At 37.8% G+C, this 20,464-nt stretch overlaps 1 protein-coding gene across 2 annotated transcripts; it reads left to right on the top strand.

Moving 5' to 3' along the window:
• The first annotated feature begins 4,334 nt into the window (after positions 1-4,334).
• On the top strand, positions 4,335-20,072 carry pld3 (phospholipase D family member 3). 2 transcript variants are annotated; one of them, XM_079825248.1, is made up of 13 exons: positions 4,335-4,455; positions 5,407-5,477; positions 6,738-6,807; positions 6,999-7,046; positions 10,377-10,531; positions 10,722-10,902; positions 12,805-12,922; positions 13,003-13,130; positions 13,827-14,024; positions 14,219-14,358; positions 16,223-16,385; positions 16,939-17,038; positions 18,461-20,072. In XM_079825248.1, exons 3-13 carry the CDS (start codon positions 6,781-6,783, stop codon positions 18,646-18,648), a joined length of 1,446 nt encoding a protein of 481 aa, XP_079681374.1. In that variant the 5' UTR covers positions 4,335-4,455; positions 5,407-5,477; positions 6,738-6,780; the 3' UTR covers positions 18,649-20,072. The 2 variants fall into 2 exon arrangements, with proteins under 2 accessions (XP_079681374.1, XP_079681375.1); XM_079825249.1 differs by lacking the exons at positions 4,335-4,455; positions 6,738-6,807; positions 6,999-7,046 and having other exon boundaries at positions 5,314-5,477.
• The last annotated feature ends 392 nt before the right edge of the window (positions 20,073-20,464 follow it).

A 20,464-nucleotide genomic window follows, 5' to 3' on the forward strand; every position in this document is an offset into this window, starting at 1 on the left:
AATAGACCAATGAGAACGTAACGCAAATGAAAACAAAGGGAAACGTGGGAATCTCATAACATGAAAACAAAAACTGAATTGAGAACTGAATTTAGAAGAACCACTGTAAGAGTGGTGTTTGGTTGGGCTCAAACACCAGCCTTGGTTCTTCTAAATTCAGTTCTCAATTCAGTTTTTGTTTTCATGTCATGAGATTCCTACGTTCACTTCAATATAATTCAATGCAGTTAAATATATAATTTAGGTATATAGTTGTTTCAATTGGTAACACTTTACAATCAGGCTATTAGTAAACTATTAGTTAACATGAACTAACAATTAAGTATTCTTCAAAGCATTTATTAATCTTAGTTCATGTTAATTCATTTTTTGGACCTGCGCCAACTTGAACTAACAATTAACATTTGTATTTTTTATAAAATTAATAAGCACTGTAACAAATGTACTGCTCATTAATGTAAGTTAATGCATTAACTAATTATTGTATGTTAAGTGTTACCAGGTTAGTTGACTTTAGGTTTTAAAGTTGCGAGTGTCAATTTAATTCAATTCATTATAAATAAGTTCCACAATAATATAAGTTGATTTGTAAAGGTTTTCAGATGACTTAAAGGGATAGTTCAACCAAAAATGAAAATTCTGTCATCATTTACTCACCCTCAAGTTGTTCCAAACCTGTATGAGTTTCTTTGTTCTGCTGAACACAAAAGAAGATATTTAGAAGAATGTTTGTAACAAAGCAGAGAGAGCAACCATTGACTACCATAGTAGGAAAAAATAATACTATGGTAGTCAATGGTTGCTCTATCTGCTTTGTTACAAACATTCTTCTAAATATCTTCTTTTGTGTTCAGCAGAACAAAGAAACTCATACAGATTTGGAACAACTTGAGGGTGAGTAAATGATGACAGAATTTTCATTTTTGGGTGAACTATCCCTTTAGGGCTTTAAAGTTGTGAGGCTCAATTCACTTAATTTCAATTCTATTCTATTTAAAATGTAGATGTATTTGTACAGTGCAGGGTTTCCCAAACTGGGATTACTTAGGAAAATGCCGAATTGATGAAAAGCTAATGATTAATTAAATCATAGACATGTTAAATTAAAAAAAATAAAATTCTAAAATTGACCTGCATGAAAATGCAAATGTGTTGTTTTAAATGACTGAAATATTAAGTTAAACTCTTGTGTAACACTTTAGATTATGGAACACATATTCACTATTAACTAGTTGCTTATTAGCAAGCATATTACTAGGATATTGGCTGTTTATTAGTACTTATAAAGCACATAATGATTTATTTTGCATGACCATATTCTACATCCCTTAACCCATAAACATAACTACCACTGCAACAACTGCCATACATAACTAACAATAAGCAGTAATAAGGAGATTATTGAGGGAAAGCTCCTAGTTAATAGTGAATATGTTCCCTAATCTAAAGTGATACCAAATCTTATTTGTGAATCCCTGTTATAGTGCATAGAGAGAAGTATAAAAGGGTAATGGGTTATCATAGCGGTCTTTAGGTTCCATTGAGTTTTATTCAATTCAGTTCATTATAAATCAATTCAGTATACTGTATCTTAGGTTGAATGGTATAGTGCATTGAGGAAAAACTACAAGGGGTATTAAACTATAATAGGTTATCAAAGACTAAAGTAATTCAGCTTAAGCATCAGATCATTATTAATTCTCCTAATCAAGATCTGGTTGAAGCGGACCCGAAGTCTCTCACCCGTGAGAACCGCGCTGTAAAGATAAGCCGGGATGAATCTGTATTGGAAAGGGCGAGGTCTGCCAGAGGCTGTGTAATATAAATGCAGCGGGTGTGTACAGGTTGTGTCTGGAATCTTTCCACGCTCTGTGACTTTGACAATGGTCGGCTCCGAGCCTCAGGATTACAAACCGCATCCTGGTCAGGGATGATGCAGGTGGCCGACGCAACAACCTGATGTGCAGGTTATTTCATAGCCACGTTTAGAGTATTTCGGAACAAATGTGGGTTGGTTACTTTCACCACATATATCAAAAGATGATATATAAAATGAGAAAGTATGATAACTGTGCACCCTGTATTGGGACAGTATCAGAAACACATAAGAAAACATAAAAGCCGTCCAAACTATAGTAAACCATTTCAGATAGTGGAGTAAACCGTATCACACATATCCCCATCATTCTTTCTTCCACTATTGCGTTCATCACTATTGTGCTATTGTTGATTTAAAAGGAATTGTGCTTCCAAAGGCTTGGCCCTTTGCCACAGTTTATGACTCCAGGTGTGTCCTGGTTACTTCCGTGTTTGGCTGGTCATAGATGTAGGTTTCTCTCTTTTCCTTGATCCTGGCAGAAAAGAAGCCTGAAGACAAACAGGCAAAGGTGAAGAGTTTTCCGAAGCTCACACATATGATAATACATGCCTACAATCACTCTCAGTCAACATTTACACCACACTGCGTGTGTGTGCATCGGTCTTTTCATGCTCATTTCACCCTACCACACACATTCGAGTCTCTATTGTGGATGAATGTACCCTGTCGAGAAAAAACAGGTGACATTTATCAGAGATACAGACCCAGAGAGCAAATACTGCCCTGTTTTCATTCTCTCTCCACACGCGCGCAGGCTGTTTGAAGGAGATTTCCAATGACAGGGTGGAGGGGGACTATATTTGCCAATAAAGTATGTTTTTAAAGTGTCCTTTCATCTGGCAGGAAATTGCATAAGTTTTGTGGGATTATGAGAGTCAGGTTTACAATGCAGATTTCGTTTCAGAACAGGTAAAAGCAAATGGGCAGGTGGGAAATAACTAACCTGGGTTTATGGTGTGTACAGGGGAGCAAAACCTGAGAACAGAGGAGAACATGGGCATTATGACGTGTATACTTTAATAAAAGCAAGGGATAAACCATCATGGCATGGTCATGGGGAATTTAAAAATCACTTTCAACAGTTCACATATTCATAAAAACAAATCTACTTTTGAGCTCAAAATGCAGACAGCCGAACATAGCTGTTTGTATCATTAGTGACTTGACTACGATCTCAGTCCTTGTTGAAGTGTCTTCTTACAGGTGAGTATACTAATGAAGTAACCTGTTGTAATGCACACACACTATTGACATGACATGACACGGATGGTTAACTTATAGCAGTACAATAACCTATTACGGTCCTACAGGGAAATCATTTAAGGAGCCTTGAACGATTGCTTTCTTTCATTATTTAAAAAGAAATTATATATAAAAATGACATAATATGTATTTATAATGTAACAATTATATTGTAACATTACAATATTTCAAACATGACAACGTCATATATATTGTTAGAGTTCCTGGAAAATGTTTACAGGAATATACATGTCATCCACGAAATCCAATTATAGGAGGATGTGGGTCATAAAAATGTAGCAATATGTTCTTGTTTTTGATGGTTGGTAATAATTATGAACCACTAGCCTATATGGTGCATTTTAATTTTTTATAAGAATCATGAATTTAGATGAATTATTTAGACAATATTTTAGACAAAACAACATTATCTTTTGTTAAACGACTAGATGTATTGCCTCTTTATAAGAGTTACTCTGTTCAAAAATTATTACTAAAAGCTAACAGAAAAAGAAGAGGGGCAGTCTAAATGCTAAAACTCATCCGTTAATGTCAGTGTAGTAACGGTAAGGTCCCCTTTCCTTTTCTTTTTTTTTCTTTTTAAGGATAGACACCTGACTGCATCCTGGACAGGCGACAGGTTCCTGACTCTCCCATAACTGCCGTACAGCCCAAGGGCAGATATACCGGTCTGAGCCACTCTAAAACATAGTGTGATAGACAAGGAAACTTTTCATATGCACATGCTTGTTCATTTTATGATTTATGATACTTTTATGTATGACTTTTTCCAACTATATGATTCTAGCTTTGTGGCTTAAAAATATTGAGAAATAGGCTATACATTTGCTAACACTGATTGACATTTAATTCAGTCCTGAATCTTTCAAACTGAGCATTATCAAATAGTATTATTTAATTAATCTCTAGCTATAAATTAGGTTTCTGGAGTGCCATTTCATAAACCACCATGTGGATATAGTTTAGTCTGCCACTTTGTGATGATGATGATGATGATGATGATGATGATGATGGTAATATATTATTTTAAGGAGCTGCCTCCAGAGATTAGAATGAGTAAAGAATTAAACATTTGCTCTCATGTCTTCTCTCACCTCACCACGTTTTGTTTTGGCATCATAAACTAAATTCAGTTATCAGCCTCGCACTGCGTTAGATTACAGTGAAATGTAGTCCTACATCTCCCTCTGCTGGAGAAAAGCCCAGGTAACATAATAAACAGACTTCACCTGTTCTTCAAGCAGCTGTTGTTCGTTCTCAGATGTTTTTCATGCTCCAGAAGTGGAAAGGAGTTTTCTAAAACATAAATGCATGTAAGTAATTTACTTAAAACATATTAACATTAGTAATACAATATAATATCGTTCATTATCTGGTATAGACTACAATTGTATTAGCCTATATATATGACTATTAAACATTTATTGATCGTAACATGAGGTACTTGTACAAACGCTGCAGAACTGCGTAGAATAGACCGATTTCACCTAATTTGCAGCGGCGCCATTTTGATTTTTAACGCGAAGCTATGAGCGATTGACATCTTTTGGTTGTACTGTTATTTCGTGTGTTTTTTAATTGTTCTGCTGACGAAACACTGCAAAAATATATTTCCAAGAAATTTCAGTAGCTCCAGAAAATATGAGCTGTGGAAAATTATAAGTGATCTAGGAGATTTATTCAGCTTTTTACAGCGAATGCTATTGAAAACACGGTAAAAGTATATCCCTCACAGCCTCGCTTCCATACCTGTCATGGCGCTGCTCTGAATAAGGTCTACGAATAATAAACAAATTAAACTTCTTCTTTTTTTTCAGGAAACATAGAAACTAAGGATAATCTTCTTAAATGTGAAAAGAAAAGGATTATAATAGGCGTACTGAAAAAATAAATAATATTAGTCAGTTTAGCAGTTTATTACGTGGTTGAAATTCAAAATAAAATTCAACTATGGCAAGAGGGCAATGAAAATAATATGCGAGATAATAATAAAAAAATATGTCCTGTTGTTTCTGGTGCCGTTAACATCAACATAAGTCGTGATAAAACTGAAGTGATTGTCTACAGCCTACGTCACTCTAATGGCTTTTCACCATAGGTTACTTAAAATGTGATCACGTGACACTAACGAACCCAATACAGTGAAACGCTAGGAGCTCAAGTAGGGCAACAGTGTACTCGGCAAACAGGGGACTGTACTCAATGTTTACGCCGTTGCTCCTCGTTGTCTTTAACAGAGAGCACTTGTTTTCCTCTGTAAATAGTGCTCATTGATAGCCGAGAGACCGCTGCGCCTCAGACTGGATGGTTTGCTTTGTGAGCTGTTAGATCACAGGTATGTCCTTCATTTCCTATGCCTCTTTACAACTCTTCAAGTTCAGCTGTGTTGACAGAGGCTATGTATGCACATTCAGTTTGCAACATCTACTAATATGTGCTTTACTAGATGTACAATACACGAACGGAAGCAAAAATAGACCATGGCTGTGACTCAAACCCTAGTAAGGTGCCTATGTAGGCGGCATTTTATTAGACTGTCCAAACTAAGCAAAAATATGCCATTTGGTGCCGATGTTGTTGGCCAAAAGAGAGATGAAATGCTGATATGATAGCTGATAATGTATATAAGTGAGATCTTTATAACAGTATAGCTCTGTAGTTTTTGCTGTGGGAGAAAAACAGAATGCGTTTTAATGTAATGTAATGATTATAGAAAGAAACAAAAAAACGTTCCTTAAAAGCTTGTTGTATCATATTGGGTAGGATACTCATTTTTTTAACATGATTTAAAAATAATAATAAAAAAAGCAAGTAAACCCAAATTGCTGCAGTCTAGAAAATTTTCATTTTAAAATGTTAATAACAATACAAAAAGTTTTCACCACAAAAGGACACGTGAACCACGACCCGAAGGAGGACAGTTTTACAATTATACTAAAAGTCTTTTTACTTGCTAGAAAAAGTATCAATCAGAAGACTGAAGGAATGTAGAAAATGGTGAAAAACCGGTTTCGGGCCTTCAGAATTCATGTATACAGTAGGTTTTATACCGTAATGTACTTAATGAAGCAATTCAAAAATAATGTGTAAACAATGAGTGTGTTAAATGAAACTACAGACATTTCTCAGGCGTTTCCTCCTGTCAAGAAGAAGATTACTCAAACTACAACAGAAAACACCACACTAGATCACGTTACTATCAGGAACCTCAGTCACGTGACCCTGTGCTCATGACTCTCATAACCTGCACAGCATCTACATTTCTTCATTTTCCCTACATCTTCAAAAACACTTCCACTTTTAAGTCAGGTGATGTCCCAGAATGCCAGCTGAGTGTGAAAGATTTGCCAAGCTCATCAAGACTGCTCTTGTGGCAGTCACATTGCTGTTCAGTCTGTAGTCACTAATGCTGACGTCTGGATCTTTCTGTATAATGAACTGGCAAAAGGCTTGTGTCTATAGAAATGCTGGGAACAGGAGGGAGCAGTGAATGGCAACATACAGAGACGTGCACAAACACGTACACAACCCGGTCTACATGCTTACATGAACACCGACTCCACTGAGCAAGACTGACTCATCTTGTATTTTTTAGGATTTGTATTTCCTTCTAATGTGCTGGTGAACCTATAGACACAATGAAGTCCGATATACCATACGAAAAGGTAGATTATACATTCCATGATTATTTATGTCTACATTTAAAATAAAATTGATTGTGAATATTTTTTTTCCACACTCCTTGAATTGTAACTTTTTTTTTTTTAAAGTGTTGTCTATTGATTGTTATTTACAAATGTATGCACAAATTTGTTTGATTAACTACAATTCCTTTGTTTTCCCCGTTTTGCTCCAGGTTGTTGATGTGGAGCTAAGCAGAGAAACACATCAAGGCTCACAAAAGGTATCAAACAAATCAAATCAATCTATCCGGATTGGTCACTCAAACTAAAGTTTTAAAATTTGTAAGATTTAAATTTATTAGTGTTATTACTTATGGGTCATTCTGTGTCAACTCAACCAGAGGTCCCCAGCTAAAAAATGATTTTGATCAAATTTAATAAGAATGATAATTATGATTCATACAATTAATTATTATAATTTATGCTCCCATCTTTCTAAAGTCATTTTTACCCCCTGTAATTAGGCTCCAAATCTCCTCTACAAAACAGTGGATTATTCAGTAAATATACATCTGTGACATTTAATATTTTGGCTTTCTTCTTCGTTAATGTATTTCTTTCACCAGGAATAATATTATCAAAATCTAAAATTTGAGCTGAAAATTTGTGTGATTGGTCTGAAATTGGGTTGATTTTGACATGATTAGTGTTTTTACATAAAATGCAAGTGCGCTTTAGAGAATAGCAAAGATAATCTACATGTAAAAATAAGAAATTGTCATGTACAATTAACCCTAAAGGCACATTCACACCAAGAACTATAACTGTAACGATGAAAATAAAGTTCTACAAATCGTTCTAATTATGAGCCATTTTTATATAGCGCTTTCATATGTACTACTGTAAACCAAAAGCGCTTATCACTCATGTCCGGGGTCTCTCCTCAACCACCACCAGTGTGCAGCATCCACTTGGATGTGCGCTCGCCACACACCAGCTATAGGTGGAGAGGAGAGAGGGTGATGGAGCCAATTCAATGGATGGGGATTATTAGGAGGCCATGATTGATAAGGGCCAATGGAGGGAATTTTGCCAGGACACCAGGGTTACACCCCTACTCTTTACGAGAAGTGCCATGGGATTTTTAATGACCACAGAGAGTCAGGACTTCGGTTTAACGTCTCATCCGAAGGACATCCAGAAAGAAATGACTGCACTTAGAATAAACAGAATTATATCATCCACTGGTGTGGGCGCTAACACAGTTATCATTATAGCTCTCATTCTTGGTGTGCACAGGCCATATAAAATTTGGTCATTTTTGGCAGGGTTTTTTTAATAAGAAAATAGTTTCCTCAGTCTGAGTAGTTCAAAACTCTGTAGCTTTTTTTAGATATACAATATGAATGAACAAAAAAACTGGACTTCATTTCATGAATCTAAATGTCCACAGTTTGGGTGTTAATGGTCAAAATTAGCTGATAAAATGGATGGAAAAGACCCCAATGCAGAGCATTTTTTTAATGTGTTGGATAAAATCAATATAACACTATGCGTTTACATGGAGCACTGTAATCGGTTTAAAAGTCCAATCCGAATAAAAATACTCCATATAAACACCTCAATCGGAATAAAAATGGCCAAACCGAATGAAATTGTAATCGGTTTGAGAGGGGTGGGATAAACCTTTTCATGAACCGATCAAACGAAAAATTCCACCATGTAAACGATCTGATCCGATTACTTTGAGTGCACGTCTTTCTGTGACGTGATATACAGCGCGCGCCTCCACATGAAGAGCGCACGCCGCGCTCACACCAGGCTAATGTTGACAAGAGAGGAAAGTTCATTTTTCTGAGGTATTAAACTTTTTATTTCGTAACATGTTATGAACATGATGCTGGAATAATGACACAGACATAGCCTGGCTACACCATCTCATCTTGACAGCGTTTGTCCTAGGCTTCAACTGCGCCTGACAGAATAATTTATTTTTCTGAGGTGATTCTTACACTTTACGACAAATAATAAATAGCTTTTATAAAACTGTACAAGTCCTGGTGGCTGTTGAGAGCTGCCATTTCAACGGGGAACATTCAAGCTGCTCTCTGTTTCTCGTTAGTTAAGTTAGCTATAAAAAAAAATTCGACAACTGCTTCAAATTTGTTAAGTAACATTACCCACAGTCTACTTTAATTACTTTTGTTAATATTTATACCTTTGTGATTATGGTATCTTTCCTTAATCATCTGAAATAAATATCTTTAGTACTAGGCCTACTAGTAATGATGCTGAGCACGTCTTGAATGCTTCATTCATGTTTCACCGTATATCCTATGTTTTTATTAATAATTTGAGTGCATTTTATTGTTAATTTTGTGTTTTTCAAAATAAATGAATTAAATTCATTTTTGATTCCGCATTCATCATTCACAGCTGTTGAAATAGCCATTGTATAGGACATAAATTAGGTTAAACTACTGCATGTCCGCCCACAGAAAAATAAATAAATATTAAAATTACCAACACAGAATTATTGATCCACGATACGTAACGAATCTGAGGCGGCAGACAAACTGTGTGCGCATGTCACAAAAGGATTCCTACTGAAAGTCAGCACATGTAAACACCAGATCGGTTTAGATAACGTCTCATGTAAACAGTCCACCGAATCTTTCAATCGGAATGATTTTAATCGGAATGACAAAAAAGTGCGCATGTAAACGTGGCTAATGTTGAACAAACACACAGAAATAAGGGGAGGGGTGGGGTCTAAAACATCCAGAGTGCAAAAGATTCACACACACTTACACAGAGAGAGAGAGGGAGAAATGAATGGGAGTCTGTGACTGTAAGCATTACTGCAAAATGTGAAATATTATGAACATTAAAATACTTTAAATATTAAAAATTATGTATACCAAACTTCAACAAATAATAGTTGGATAATTTTTAAACAAATATCCAAACTTATATTTTCTAAATTTAGAATATTTAGAAAGGTGGATGGATATTATTATAACATGATTTTGACCTGATGACAAGTCATGTTATTTTTCTTCTCTCACCAGATGGCAGAAATCTGGCCCAAATGCATGATAAATTCCCTGTGAAAACTTGCAGAAGTCTAGATGTGTGCTGTAGTACAGTGATTTTGCATATTATACAAATGATAGTGAAAGAGACAAATTTACACTTTTAAAAAATCTAAAAGATGTGCATATTTTTATTGTTTCTACTTCAGGGAAAATAGCCAATGTTTGAAAAGCTTAGGAGGGCTAAATATCCGATGTCAGCTGATATTGATAAATTAAATCTTTAATAATAGCCAATAACACATTTTTCACTGATATATTGTGTATAACTACTGGTAACATTGTATCTCATGTTTCACTCCATTGTTTTTCCTTCTCACGTTGATAATAATTTCACTTCACATGTCCGTTTATTTGGTAACAATGTGTCTAATCAGCAGGATGATGTACATATGAGATGAATAAAGCACTTTGGGGTCCTGTTTATTTTTTTTAATAATGGCCATTTAACTGCATTATGCCTTAAATCTCTATCATTGCCCAAGCGTTTTGAACATGTCCCATGTCTGTGTTTAGTATTACAGGTGTCTGATCATCCTCACCTGTTTAACCACAGTCTTGTTGATACTCCTGTCACTCCAAACCCTGCTTGTTCCGATGGCAACATCCTCCTCCTCAAAATCATCTGGACAGCGTCTTCTGATCAGAGAAACCTGTACTGATCCCTGCAGGTAGATCTGTGTCAAACATATCTATATTTAATTTTTTTGACTGTCACACCTGCCTTCATGTTTTGGAGTGTTTTAGTGGTCCACTGGTAAATGAGGTTAACCGTAGCACACGGTTTCACATCTGCGCTTTCAATGAAGTCTGCGTTTGTGGCTTTGTTTGCCAACTATAGTTTATATGTGCCATCTACAGGATTGCTTTACTGGAGAGTATTCCTGAGGGCCTGGTGTTTAACTCCTCTACTACTCACCAGTCCATATATGAGGCCTGGCTCAACCTTATATCTGGCGCTCAAACCAGTCTGGACATCGCCTCCTTCTACTGGACTCTCACCAATAGAGACACACACACACACGAGCCCACAGCTAATCAGGTTTGGATGTGAAGTTACTAAATTCTCACTGAATAATAGGCTTTGTTTGCGTCTTAAGACCCTAATACACCAAGCCGAAGATCGGCCGTTGGCCAGCGGCAAGCTGTTATTTAGTGTCGGCTGGCCCAGTTTATGCTGTGTGTTCAGCACCGTCAGACCTATTTGGATCCCGTCGGGGGTATTTTGGCAGACTGAGTTGAATTGCTTTGAGAAAGAGAACTCTAATTGTTTGTTCAGCTTAGCTAACGAGTCTGTGCACAAGAATAAAAGGGAGAAAAGAAGTAAAGACGGAAAAGACCAAAGTCTTTTCTAATTTTATCCCACCTGAGTATCCATATGCGCATATACACTCACCTAAATGATTATTAGGAACACCATACTAATACTGTTTGACCCCCTTTCGCCTTCAGAACTGCCTTAATTCTACATGGCATTGATTCAACAAGATGCTGAAAGCATTCTTTAGAAATGTTGGCCCATATTGATAGGATAGCATCTTGCAGTTGATGGAGATTTGTGGGATGCACATCCAGGGCACGAAACTCCCGTTCCACCACATCCCAAAGATGCTCTATTGGGTTGAGATCTGGAGACTGTGGGGGCCATTTTAGTACAGTGAACTCATTGTCATGTTCAAGAAACCAATTTGAAATGATTCGAGCTTTGTGACATGGTGCATTATCCTGCTGGAAGTAGCCATCAGAGGATGGGTACATGGTGGTCATAAAGGGATGGACATGGTCAGAAACAATGCTCAGGTAGGCCGTGGCATTTAAACGATGCCCAATTGGCACTAAGGGGCCTAAAGTGTGCCTAGAAAACATCCCCCACACCATTACACCACCACCACCAGCCTGCACAGTGGTAACAAGGCCTGATGGATCCATGTTCTCATTCTGTTTACGCCAAATTCTGACTCTACCATCTGAATGTCTCAACAGAAATCGAGACTCATCAGACCAGGCAACATTTTTCCAGTCTTCAACTGTCCAATTTTGGTGAGCTTGTGCAAATTGTAGCCTCTTTTTCCTATTTGTAGTGGAGATGAGTGGTACCCGGTGGGGTCTTCTGCTGTTGTAGCCCATCCGCCTCAAGGTTGTACGTGTTGTGGCTTCACAAATGCTTTGCTGCATACCTCGGTTGTAACGAGTGGTTATTTCAGTCAAAGTTGCTCTTCTATCAGCTTGAATCAGTCGGCCCATTCTCCTCTGACCTCCAGCATCAACAAGGCATTTTCACCCACAGGACTGCCGCATACTGGATGTTTTTCCCTTTTCACACCATTCTTTGTAAACCCTAGAAATGGTTGTGCGTGAAAATCCCAGTAACTGAGCAGATTGTGAAATACTCAGACCGGCCCGTCTGGCACCAACAACCATGCCACGCTCAACATTGCTTAAATCACATTTCTTTCCCATTCTGACATTCAGTTTGGAGTTCAGGAGATTGTCTTGACCAGGACCACACCCCTAAATGCATTGACGCAACTGCCATGCGATTGGTTGATTAGATAATTGCATTAATGAGAAATTGAACAGGTGTTCCTAATAATCCTTTAGGTGAGTGTATATTATGAATATTTTCATACCAACATGAGCCGCCTGGAATGTGATTAGCATGATTGATGTTCAAAATGGTAAGCAAGCGCTACATTGTTTATGGTTTGTATACCTGCAGTCCTAGTTTCGGTTTCTCTTTTTGAATAAGGAATATATATTTATACCTACTGATCTAAACCGTTATTTCCTTACACACAGACGCAGAACTCGCATGCTAGTTGACAGTCGCCTGTAGTCCTTTTGGTGTGTTCAGGCGCAGCTTTTTGTTGCTTGCATCGCAGCTAGTTCTTTTACGTCGGCTTGATGTGTCACGGCCTTTACCCAAGTGATCTGTTGGCCTTAGGGTGAGCAGATTCTGCTGGAATTGGCGAAGCTCTCTGGGAAAGTGTCTGTCCGAATTGCAGTCGATAAACCGTCAGAGACAAAACCTCTGGACGACATTAATTTCCTGATCGCTTCCGGTAAGTCAGCGTAACATTGAGATATTTAACAAGAAGAAACCTCAGAATGCTGTATTATGTAAATATCTTAATTTCCACAGGAGCTGATGTGCGGATGGTGAATATGCGAGAGCTGACGACAGGTGTTCTGCATACTAAATTCTGGATTGTGGATAAAAAGCACATTTACATAGGGAGTGCAAATATGGACTGGAGGTCACTAACACAGGTCAGTCATATTCTTGATCAGTTTTTCATGGATTACTGCCTATAACCTTTAAATTCCACATGGTTTGATATCAGTGTTTGGGGATTTTTGCTTCCTTGCCTACTCATACATGACTCGTACAACCAAAAAAAAAAAAAAGGATTTATCAAGAGTGCATTAAATTGATCAAAAATGACAGTAAAGATTTCTATTTCAAATTGCTGTTCTTTTGAACTTTCTCTTCATCAAAGAATCCTAAAAAATGGCTTCCACAAAAATATTAAGCAGCAAAACTGTTTTCAGTATTGGTATTAAGAAGTGTTTCTTGAGCAAATCAGCATATTAGAATGATTTCTGAAGGATCACTGTGACACTGAAGACTGGGGTAATGATGCTGAAAATGTAGCTTTGTATAAAAGGAATAAATTACATTTTATAATATATTCAAATAGAAAACCGCTATTTTAAATTGTAATAATATTTTGCAATATTTCTGTTTTTACTCTATTTTTGATTAAATAAAGGTGGCATTGGTGAGCAAAAGATATCTTGGTAGTGCATAATAACATTTTAATACAGGAGGAGACTGCTACACTTGTGCTAGTACCTGTTTTTTTAAAGCGATAAGTCTTTAGCGAATTTACAGAAATAGCACACATATTTCACATTTGCATGATCTTATATGTTGTGTGTATTTTATATGTTCACTCTGCTCAGGTGAAGGAGTTGGGTGCAGTTGTGTATGACTGCAGCTGTCTCGCTGAGGACCTTGGGAAGATCTTCGAGGCTTATTGGTTCCTGAATCAGACCAAGACCGTGCCTGCACACTGGCCCAGCAACTACTCCACCGTGTACAATAAGGACACGCCGATGCAGCTGTCACTCAACGGGACCGATGCCAGAGTCTATCTATCAGTAAGAAAGAACTGACACACTGAATAAATTCAGCTCGACCATGAAAGGGAATAAAGCAAAGACAAGGATCAATGTAAAACTGTCATTGGAATTTTTATGGCTTGTATTGTTCCTTGTTCTTGTGTTCTTCTTTGGCATTAATGGGTGAAGATAGAGGAAGTTCAAAGACCCATCTGTTCTTCTCTGTCACACAGAGCTCTCCTCCTTCATTGTGTGCTGATGGCAGGACGTCAGACCTGCAGTCTATCCTCAGTGTGATCGCTGATGCCCAGCACTTTGTCTACATCGCTGTGATGAACTATCTTCCCACTATGGAGTTCTCCAGCCACAAGAGGTCTGTGAAATATGCTTCACTTCCTCTGTTTCATATCCAACCAGCCTAAAATCACCCATCTTCATTATGAAATGTGCTTATCATATGCTTTTTGAATCAGGAATTCTAGGGTTCATATAATGAGGAAGCTCAACTTCCTCCCCAGTCCAACTTTTTCGTGTGCGTGTGCGTGTGTGCGTGTGTGCGTGTGTGCGTGTGTGCGTGTGTGCGTGTGTGCGTGTGTGCGTGTGTGCGTGTGTGCGTGTGCGCGTGCGCGTGTGCGCGTGTGCGTGTGTGCGTGCGTGCGTGCGTGCGTGCGTGCGTGCGTGCGTGTGTGCGTGTGTGTGTGTGTGTGTTTTCGTGAAATATCAGGACACAAATGTGTATAATGACATGGGTATGACATAGGTATTACAAAAAGAGGGTGAAATATGAGGACGTTCCCCATGTCCTCACTTTTCAAAATGCTTATAAATCATACAGGATGAGTTTTTTTTCACAGAAAGTGAACTGCACAGTCTCCTGTGAGGGCTAGGTTTAGGGGCAGGGCAGTGTAAGGGGATAGAAAATACGGTTTGTACGGTATAAAAACCATTACGCCTATGGAATGTCCTCACATTTCACAAAAACAAACGTGTGTGTGTGTGTGTGTGTGTGTGTGTGTGTGTGTGTGTGTGGTGTGTGTGTGGTGTGTGTGTGGTGTGTGTGTGTGTGTGTGTGTGTGTGATTTATATAATATAATTTAATTTTTTTTTAGTTGAAGTTTGTCATTTTGTTCTTATTGACATTTTTGGGTTGTTGTTTGTTTAAATATGACTATAGTTTTATAAAGTTTTTGGTTTTAGTTTATTTGATTTAATTTATTTTAGTACTTCAACTTAAACCAGGGTTGTTGTTATTATTATAATGAAACTAAAACCATAAAAAGAGATATTTTCTTTATATAAAATAAACGTTAAATGAAATAAAATAAGAAAAACTTCAGCTAGTTTCCCATTTTCATTTAGCTCGTCAACTTCATGTACTTGATGTGTACATAAAACTCAAACAGATATAAAATTCATAAAAAATATATATACATATTTTTAAAAAAAGCTTATAAAAATGACAAACACACACAACAAAGCTTAATTTGAAAAGGCCTAATTTGATACGAAAAGTAAGACTGAATGCCCCTTGACTAACTGCTAGTGGGTCATACTAGACCTTAAGACACTGTCTTAACATAATGGCTTAGTTTATGCAACTGGCCCCTGGACTTGTTGCCGATTCAAACCTGCTGTGTGAAATGTGTTCTATTATATCAAACAGAAACAAAGCACAAACAAACTTGACCGGCCGCAACAGTGGAACATTGCAAAATTATTTATTTACCTCAAACTCTCTTTGCAGAACACAATCATTGCTCCCTGTGTCTTCCTAACCATTTCCTCCTCCATAATCTTTTTTCTTTTTCTCCTTTTCGCTGCAAATCTCGCACGAGAACGGTCTGAGGCACGCGCAATCTTGCAATGTTTGCTTGTCACATCTCGCGTGTGTTTGGTTGTGAAATGTAGTTTGCGGACCGGAGAGAGTTGTCAGTGATTCTTCCTAATGTAAAGTCATGCAGTGTGAAACCCCCTGTCGCTGATCCATCGTACAGTGTGAACACAGCACTGAATGCTGGCCCAGATAGTCATGCAGTGTGAAAAGAGCAGTGATCCGACGAGTTTGAAAATCGTGCAGTCTGAACTCGGCATTAGTTCTCCCAGTCAGAGTGACGCATTAAGGACCCAGGAGTCTTAAAGGAACAGCAACGAAATGCTCTCAGTCTGCATGGAGTTGTCTGACTGTTGAACGTTATGGTCATCAAATTTAACCCTGGCTCTCCCTGATTTTCCTGCAGGTTGTGGACGGATATTGATACCCAGCTGCGGCGCGTGGCTTATGAGCGCAAGGTTCGTGTGCGTCTGCTGATCAGTTGTTGGGAAAGCACCAAACCAATCATGTTCCCTTTCCTCCGCTCGCTCGCTTCCTTACAGGACAAGAGCAAGCTGGACGTTCAAGTGGTGAGTGCCGTCAGGACTGCTCGTTCAGTGTTTGACAACCTGTGTAGTCAGTATGTAACTTCAGAAGCCATACTTTGTGTTGCATTGCATTTATGCAAGTTGCAGGCCTGTCAAATAAAGTGCTACCTTTTTTATAACAATGTGAAAGTCCTTTCACTTCTGATCCAATAAATGCACCCTTTCTGAATAAAGCCGCAGTTACACTAGACACTTCTATGGACACTGCAACCGCCGCAAAATGACGTCAGATTCCACTGCGTCTTTTTTTAAAGCATATTTCAACAAATAATACATCATAAAGTAAATGTATGAAATTTACTGTAACACTGCAAAAGTTTGAGTTCTTTTAATTCAGCTGAAAGGTCATGCTGTGGCGCATCAGTCTTCTGTTGGTCGCACCAAACTTTTTAGCTTGAGCTTGTGTTTTCTGTCTTCTGCGTTTGCATGTGTATGAATGGAAGTCAATGGAGTTCCATTGAAAGTATTCGTTTATTGAAAAACCGCAGTGTATGACTGCAATAAGCTAATACAAACTGTTTTTCCCCCCTCACAGAAAATCTTTACTGTGCCTTCCAACCCTCAACAGAAAAAAATTCCCTTTGCCAGAGTCAACCATAACAAGTACATGGTCACAGATAAGATTGCTTATATAGGTATGCCTCGTTTTTCTCTTATTTTGTTTTTTTAATCATTGTAAATTCTGAAAATCTTAATTAATTTTCCTGTATGATATGTAACTTTGCAGCTACTATGTAGCCTACTAAAAACAGGTTGTAGGTACAATATACTTATTGTGTTCATGTTGTATTCCAAAATGCTTTTACTGCTATTGGGGTGAGATATGGGTACGGTTAGGTTTAAGGGTAAGGATGGGTTAAAGGGATAGTTCACTTTAAAATGAAAATTACCCCATGATTCACTCACCCTCAAGCCATCCTAGGCGTATATGACATTCTTTTCTCTGATGAACACAGAGTTATATTAATAAATATCCTGGCTCTTCCGAGCAACAAGACTCACGAGTTTAAAGCTCAAAAAAGTGAATCAATCCATTATAAAAGTACTCCACACTAGACTGGGTAAACCCAACCTGATCGGCCAGTGATTTGATTTTGCCCGGCAACTCAGTCTGGAAACCTGTACATTCACTTCTACTGCTTCTGTTACACTTTTGCTGGAACCAATCACAGACTGGCTTATCCACCTGGCCCGCGATTGGAGGGATTATTGCGATGACTGATAAAGAAGCGATGGGTCGTTGCCCGTTGATCACGCCTCTTGTGGTCTGATTGGTTGAAGGACTTTCCAATTACGTACAGAGTCATTTAATTTATGCGCATTTATGCTCGCTTGTGCAGTAGAAAATACAGAGCAGACTCCCCAGACCAATGTTCAATCTTAAATTGAGCTTGGTCTGGTGTTAGCCAGACAAACTCCACACGGCTCTGAGAGGTTAATAAAGGCCTTTTGAAGTGAATCGATGGGTTTGTGTACGAAAAATATCTATATTTAAAATTGTATAAAGTAAAATATCTAGCTCCTTCCAGAGTCAGACCACCTTCCGTATTTACGCAAAGAGTGTAATATACATCCTAGTGATACGTCGCGTCAGTTGTGCTTTTTCCATAAGTTGAATATGGAAGGTGGTCTGGTGGAAGCTAGATATTTAACTTTTATAAAGTTTTCAATTAAAGGTTTCTAACAAAACCCCATCGATTCGCCTCAAAGGCCTTTATTAACCCCTCAGAGTACATTTATGAAGGATGGATGCACTTTTTTTGAGTCCTGTTCACTGCCATTATAAAGCTTGGAAGAGTCAGGATATTTATTATTATAAGTCTGATCGTGTTCATCAGAGAGAAGGAAGTCATCTACACTTAGGATGGCTTGAGGGTGAGTAAATCATGGGGGAATTTTCATTTTAAAGTGAACTACTCCTTTAAGGTATAAGGGAAGGGTATACAGTGCAATATCAGCAAAATGTTAGTACTGTACGTAGTTAATCATATTCAATATAAAGTGGGACTGAAAATGTTCTTGTTGCTTTACTGATATTTTGCCTCCGTACTTTCCAGGTACCTCTAACTGGTCAGGTGACTACTTTGTGAACACAGCTGGTTCTGCATTAGTGGTGAACCAGACTTCAGCTCAGTCCACAGCCCCTACAGTGCAGGAGCAGTTACAGGCGGTGTTTGAGAGAGACTGGGACTCTTCGTACAGCACTGACATTAACCACAGGACCGACAGTAAAGTCACGTGCTAGCGAGGCTGTGTCTGTGCTGTGGCCTTCACACTGCAGGAGGCGCTGTTGAGTGCTGTGCCAAACACTGCCAATGGCATTTGGAGTATGGTATTCGGGACATGTACAGCATAGATCGGTGCTCCATTTTTGGGCTCTAAAATACCTGCTCCTATTACCATCTTGCCATGGGCTACTTTTGCACTCATAAAAGTGCACTAAACAAGAGGACATATTTTTTTTCGATAACAATAGAAATACTTTTTGCATGTATTTTGCACAAAATGTCTTTTTAAATGACATGCAATACCTCTTAACAGAAATGCCTTCTTGTTGATCATTTTTAACATGTGTTGAACCTGTAGTGTCTCAGGAAGAATCGTTTGATCCGCTTTCTCTTTCTAAAGTGAATTTATAATTGCTGTGTGCTGCCCTATACATCCTAAATAGTCTTTATTGACATTTTTTTTAAATAATTTGATGACATGTCACTACTATTGGCCAGCAGCACTGGACTGTTTTACCTGCACATCACACATGATTTGTTACTATTAGGTGTTAAATCTGGAAGTGAAAATGCCACAGTGCTCATTATCAGACAGGTTCATCATTATAAAGAGGAACAGTGAGCAATATACAGAGGGATGTGTGAGCTTGTTTTTAACTTTTATAACCATTTGTGTTTTTGAAATAGCGCACACTTTATTGGCTGTTAATCTGCAGACGTTTGTTGTTTTGTTTTTGTTTTCAAATTCAGTTCATTTTACATTTAAGATCTTTTTCTTTGAGAGTAATGTTTTAAATTGTAAACTGGTTTTAAATAAACAAAAACTAGTATAATGATTGACACAATGCAACTCTATTCTCTAGTCATTTGACACTGTTCAAATGTGGAATTTGATTAATATCGCAACGTTATTGTAGCAGCATATGGTCTCAAAAACATGTATGGGATTCTTTTTTTGTCTAATGCTGAAAATAATTATGGATGCTGCTGGAAACAGTGATTGGGATAATGCAGTGAACTTCCTTCAAACAATTCATTTATAAAGGCACAGGTTATTTCAAATGGTTTAGGACAAGTGTAACATGAATGCCATGAAATAAGTCTAATCATAAGTACACCACCTTTTTGTTGTATTATTTTTCTCTACATATGCAATGTAAAATGTTCATTGTGGTATGTTCATTATTCTGATTGCAACTTTGTGCCTTCATAACTCACAATTGTATCATTTCATATGCCGACAATATAATTTTGATCATATTTTTATTATATTGAAGTGTTAATGTGCACTTCATGCACACATTCTAATCAAATCTTTTTAAATGTTAGTTTTTTTTACAGAAGCTTAGGCTCTATTTATTTGTCAACACTAGATCCAATCATGTATTATATCTATTTTTAAAATTGGCTGCATTTCCATAAATGGAAATTTCTAATGGACACTGTGCATGTTCCGTGCGTTATTTTCTACCACCAGCAGACCACGCCCCCTTGTATACGATTGGCTGAGATGAGTTATGTGTAGTCTGCGATTGGACCGTTAAGATGTCGTTCATAGAGCCTTACCAACCATAGCAAAGAGTGATGAATCAAGGGCGGGACTTGAGGGAATACCGTTGGAAAAGATTTGATTGTGGAGGTGGAGCGCAAGAAGGAGCTGAAGATGGCGGTGAGTGTTCTCCAAACATACAATAAGAGATCATTTATATAATCGTTGTTTTATCCCAGCATTGGGTATCGACGTCTTTCATAATTGACTATCATATCCATATGTCCAGCCCGGCCGATTTGACCGAGAAACTGGAAAGTTTGAATTATTTGAAAGAAATGCAA

Source organism: Gobio gobio (genome assembly GCF_949357685.1).
Source record: "Gobio gobio genome assembly, chromosome: 9".
Taxonomy (NCBI): Eukaryota; Metazoa; Chordata; class Actinopteri; order Cypriniformes; family Gobionidae; genus Gobio; species Gobio gobio.

Excerpts from the sequence above, each read along its gene's own strand:
- pld3 (XM_079825248.1), top strand. The coding sequence starts at position 6,781 with ATGAAGTCCGATATACCATACGAAAAG. Across the intron at positions 10,903-12,804 it reads ACGAGCCCACAGCTAATCAG|GGTGAGCAGATTCTGCTGGA; the intron begins GTTTGGATGTGA and ends TGTTGGCCTTAG. Across the intron at positions 17,039-18,460 it reads AGATAAGATTGCTTATATAG|GTACCTCTAACTGGTCAGGT; the intron begins GTATGCCTCGTT and ends CGTACTTTCCAG.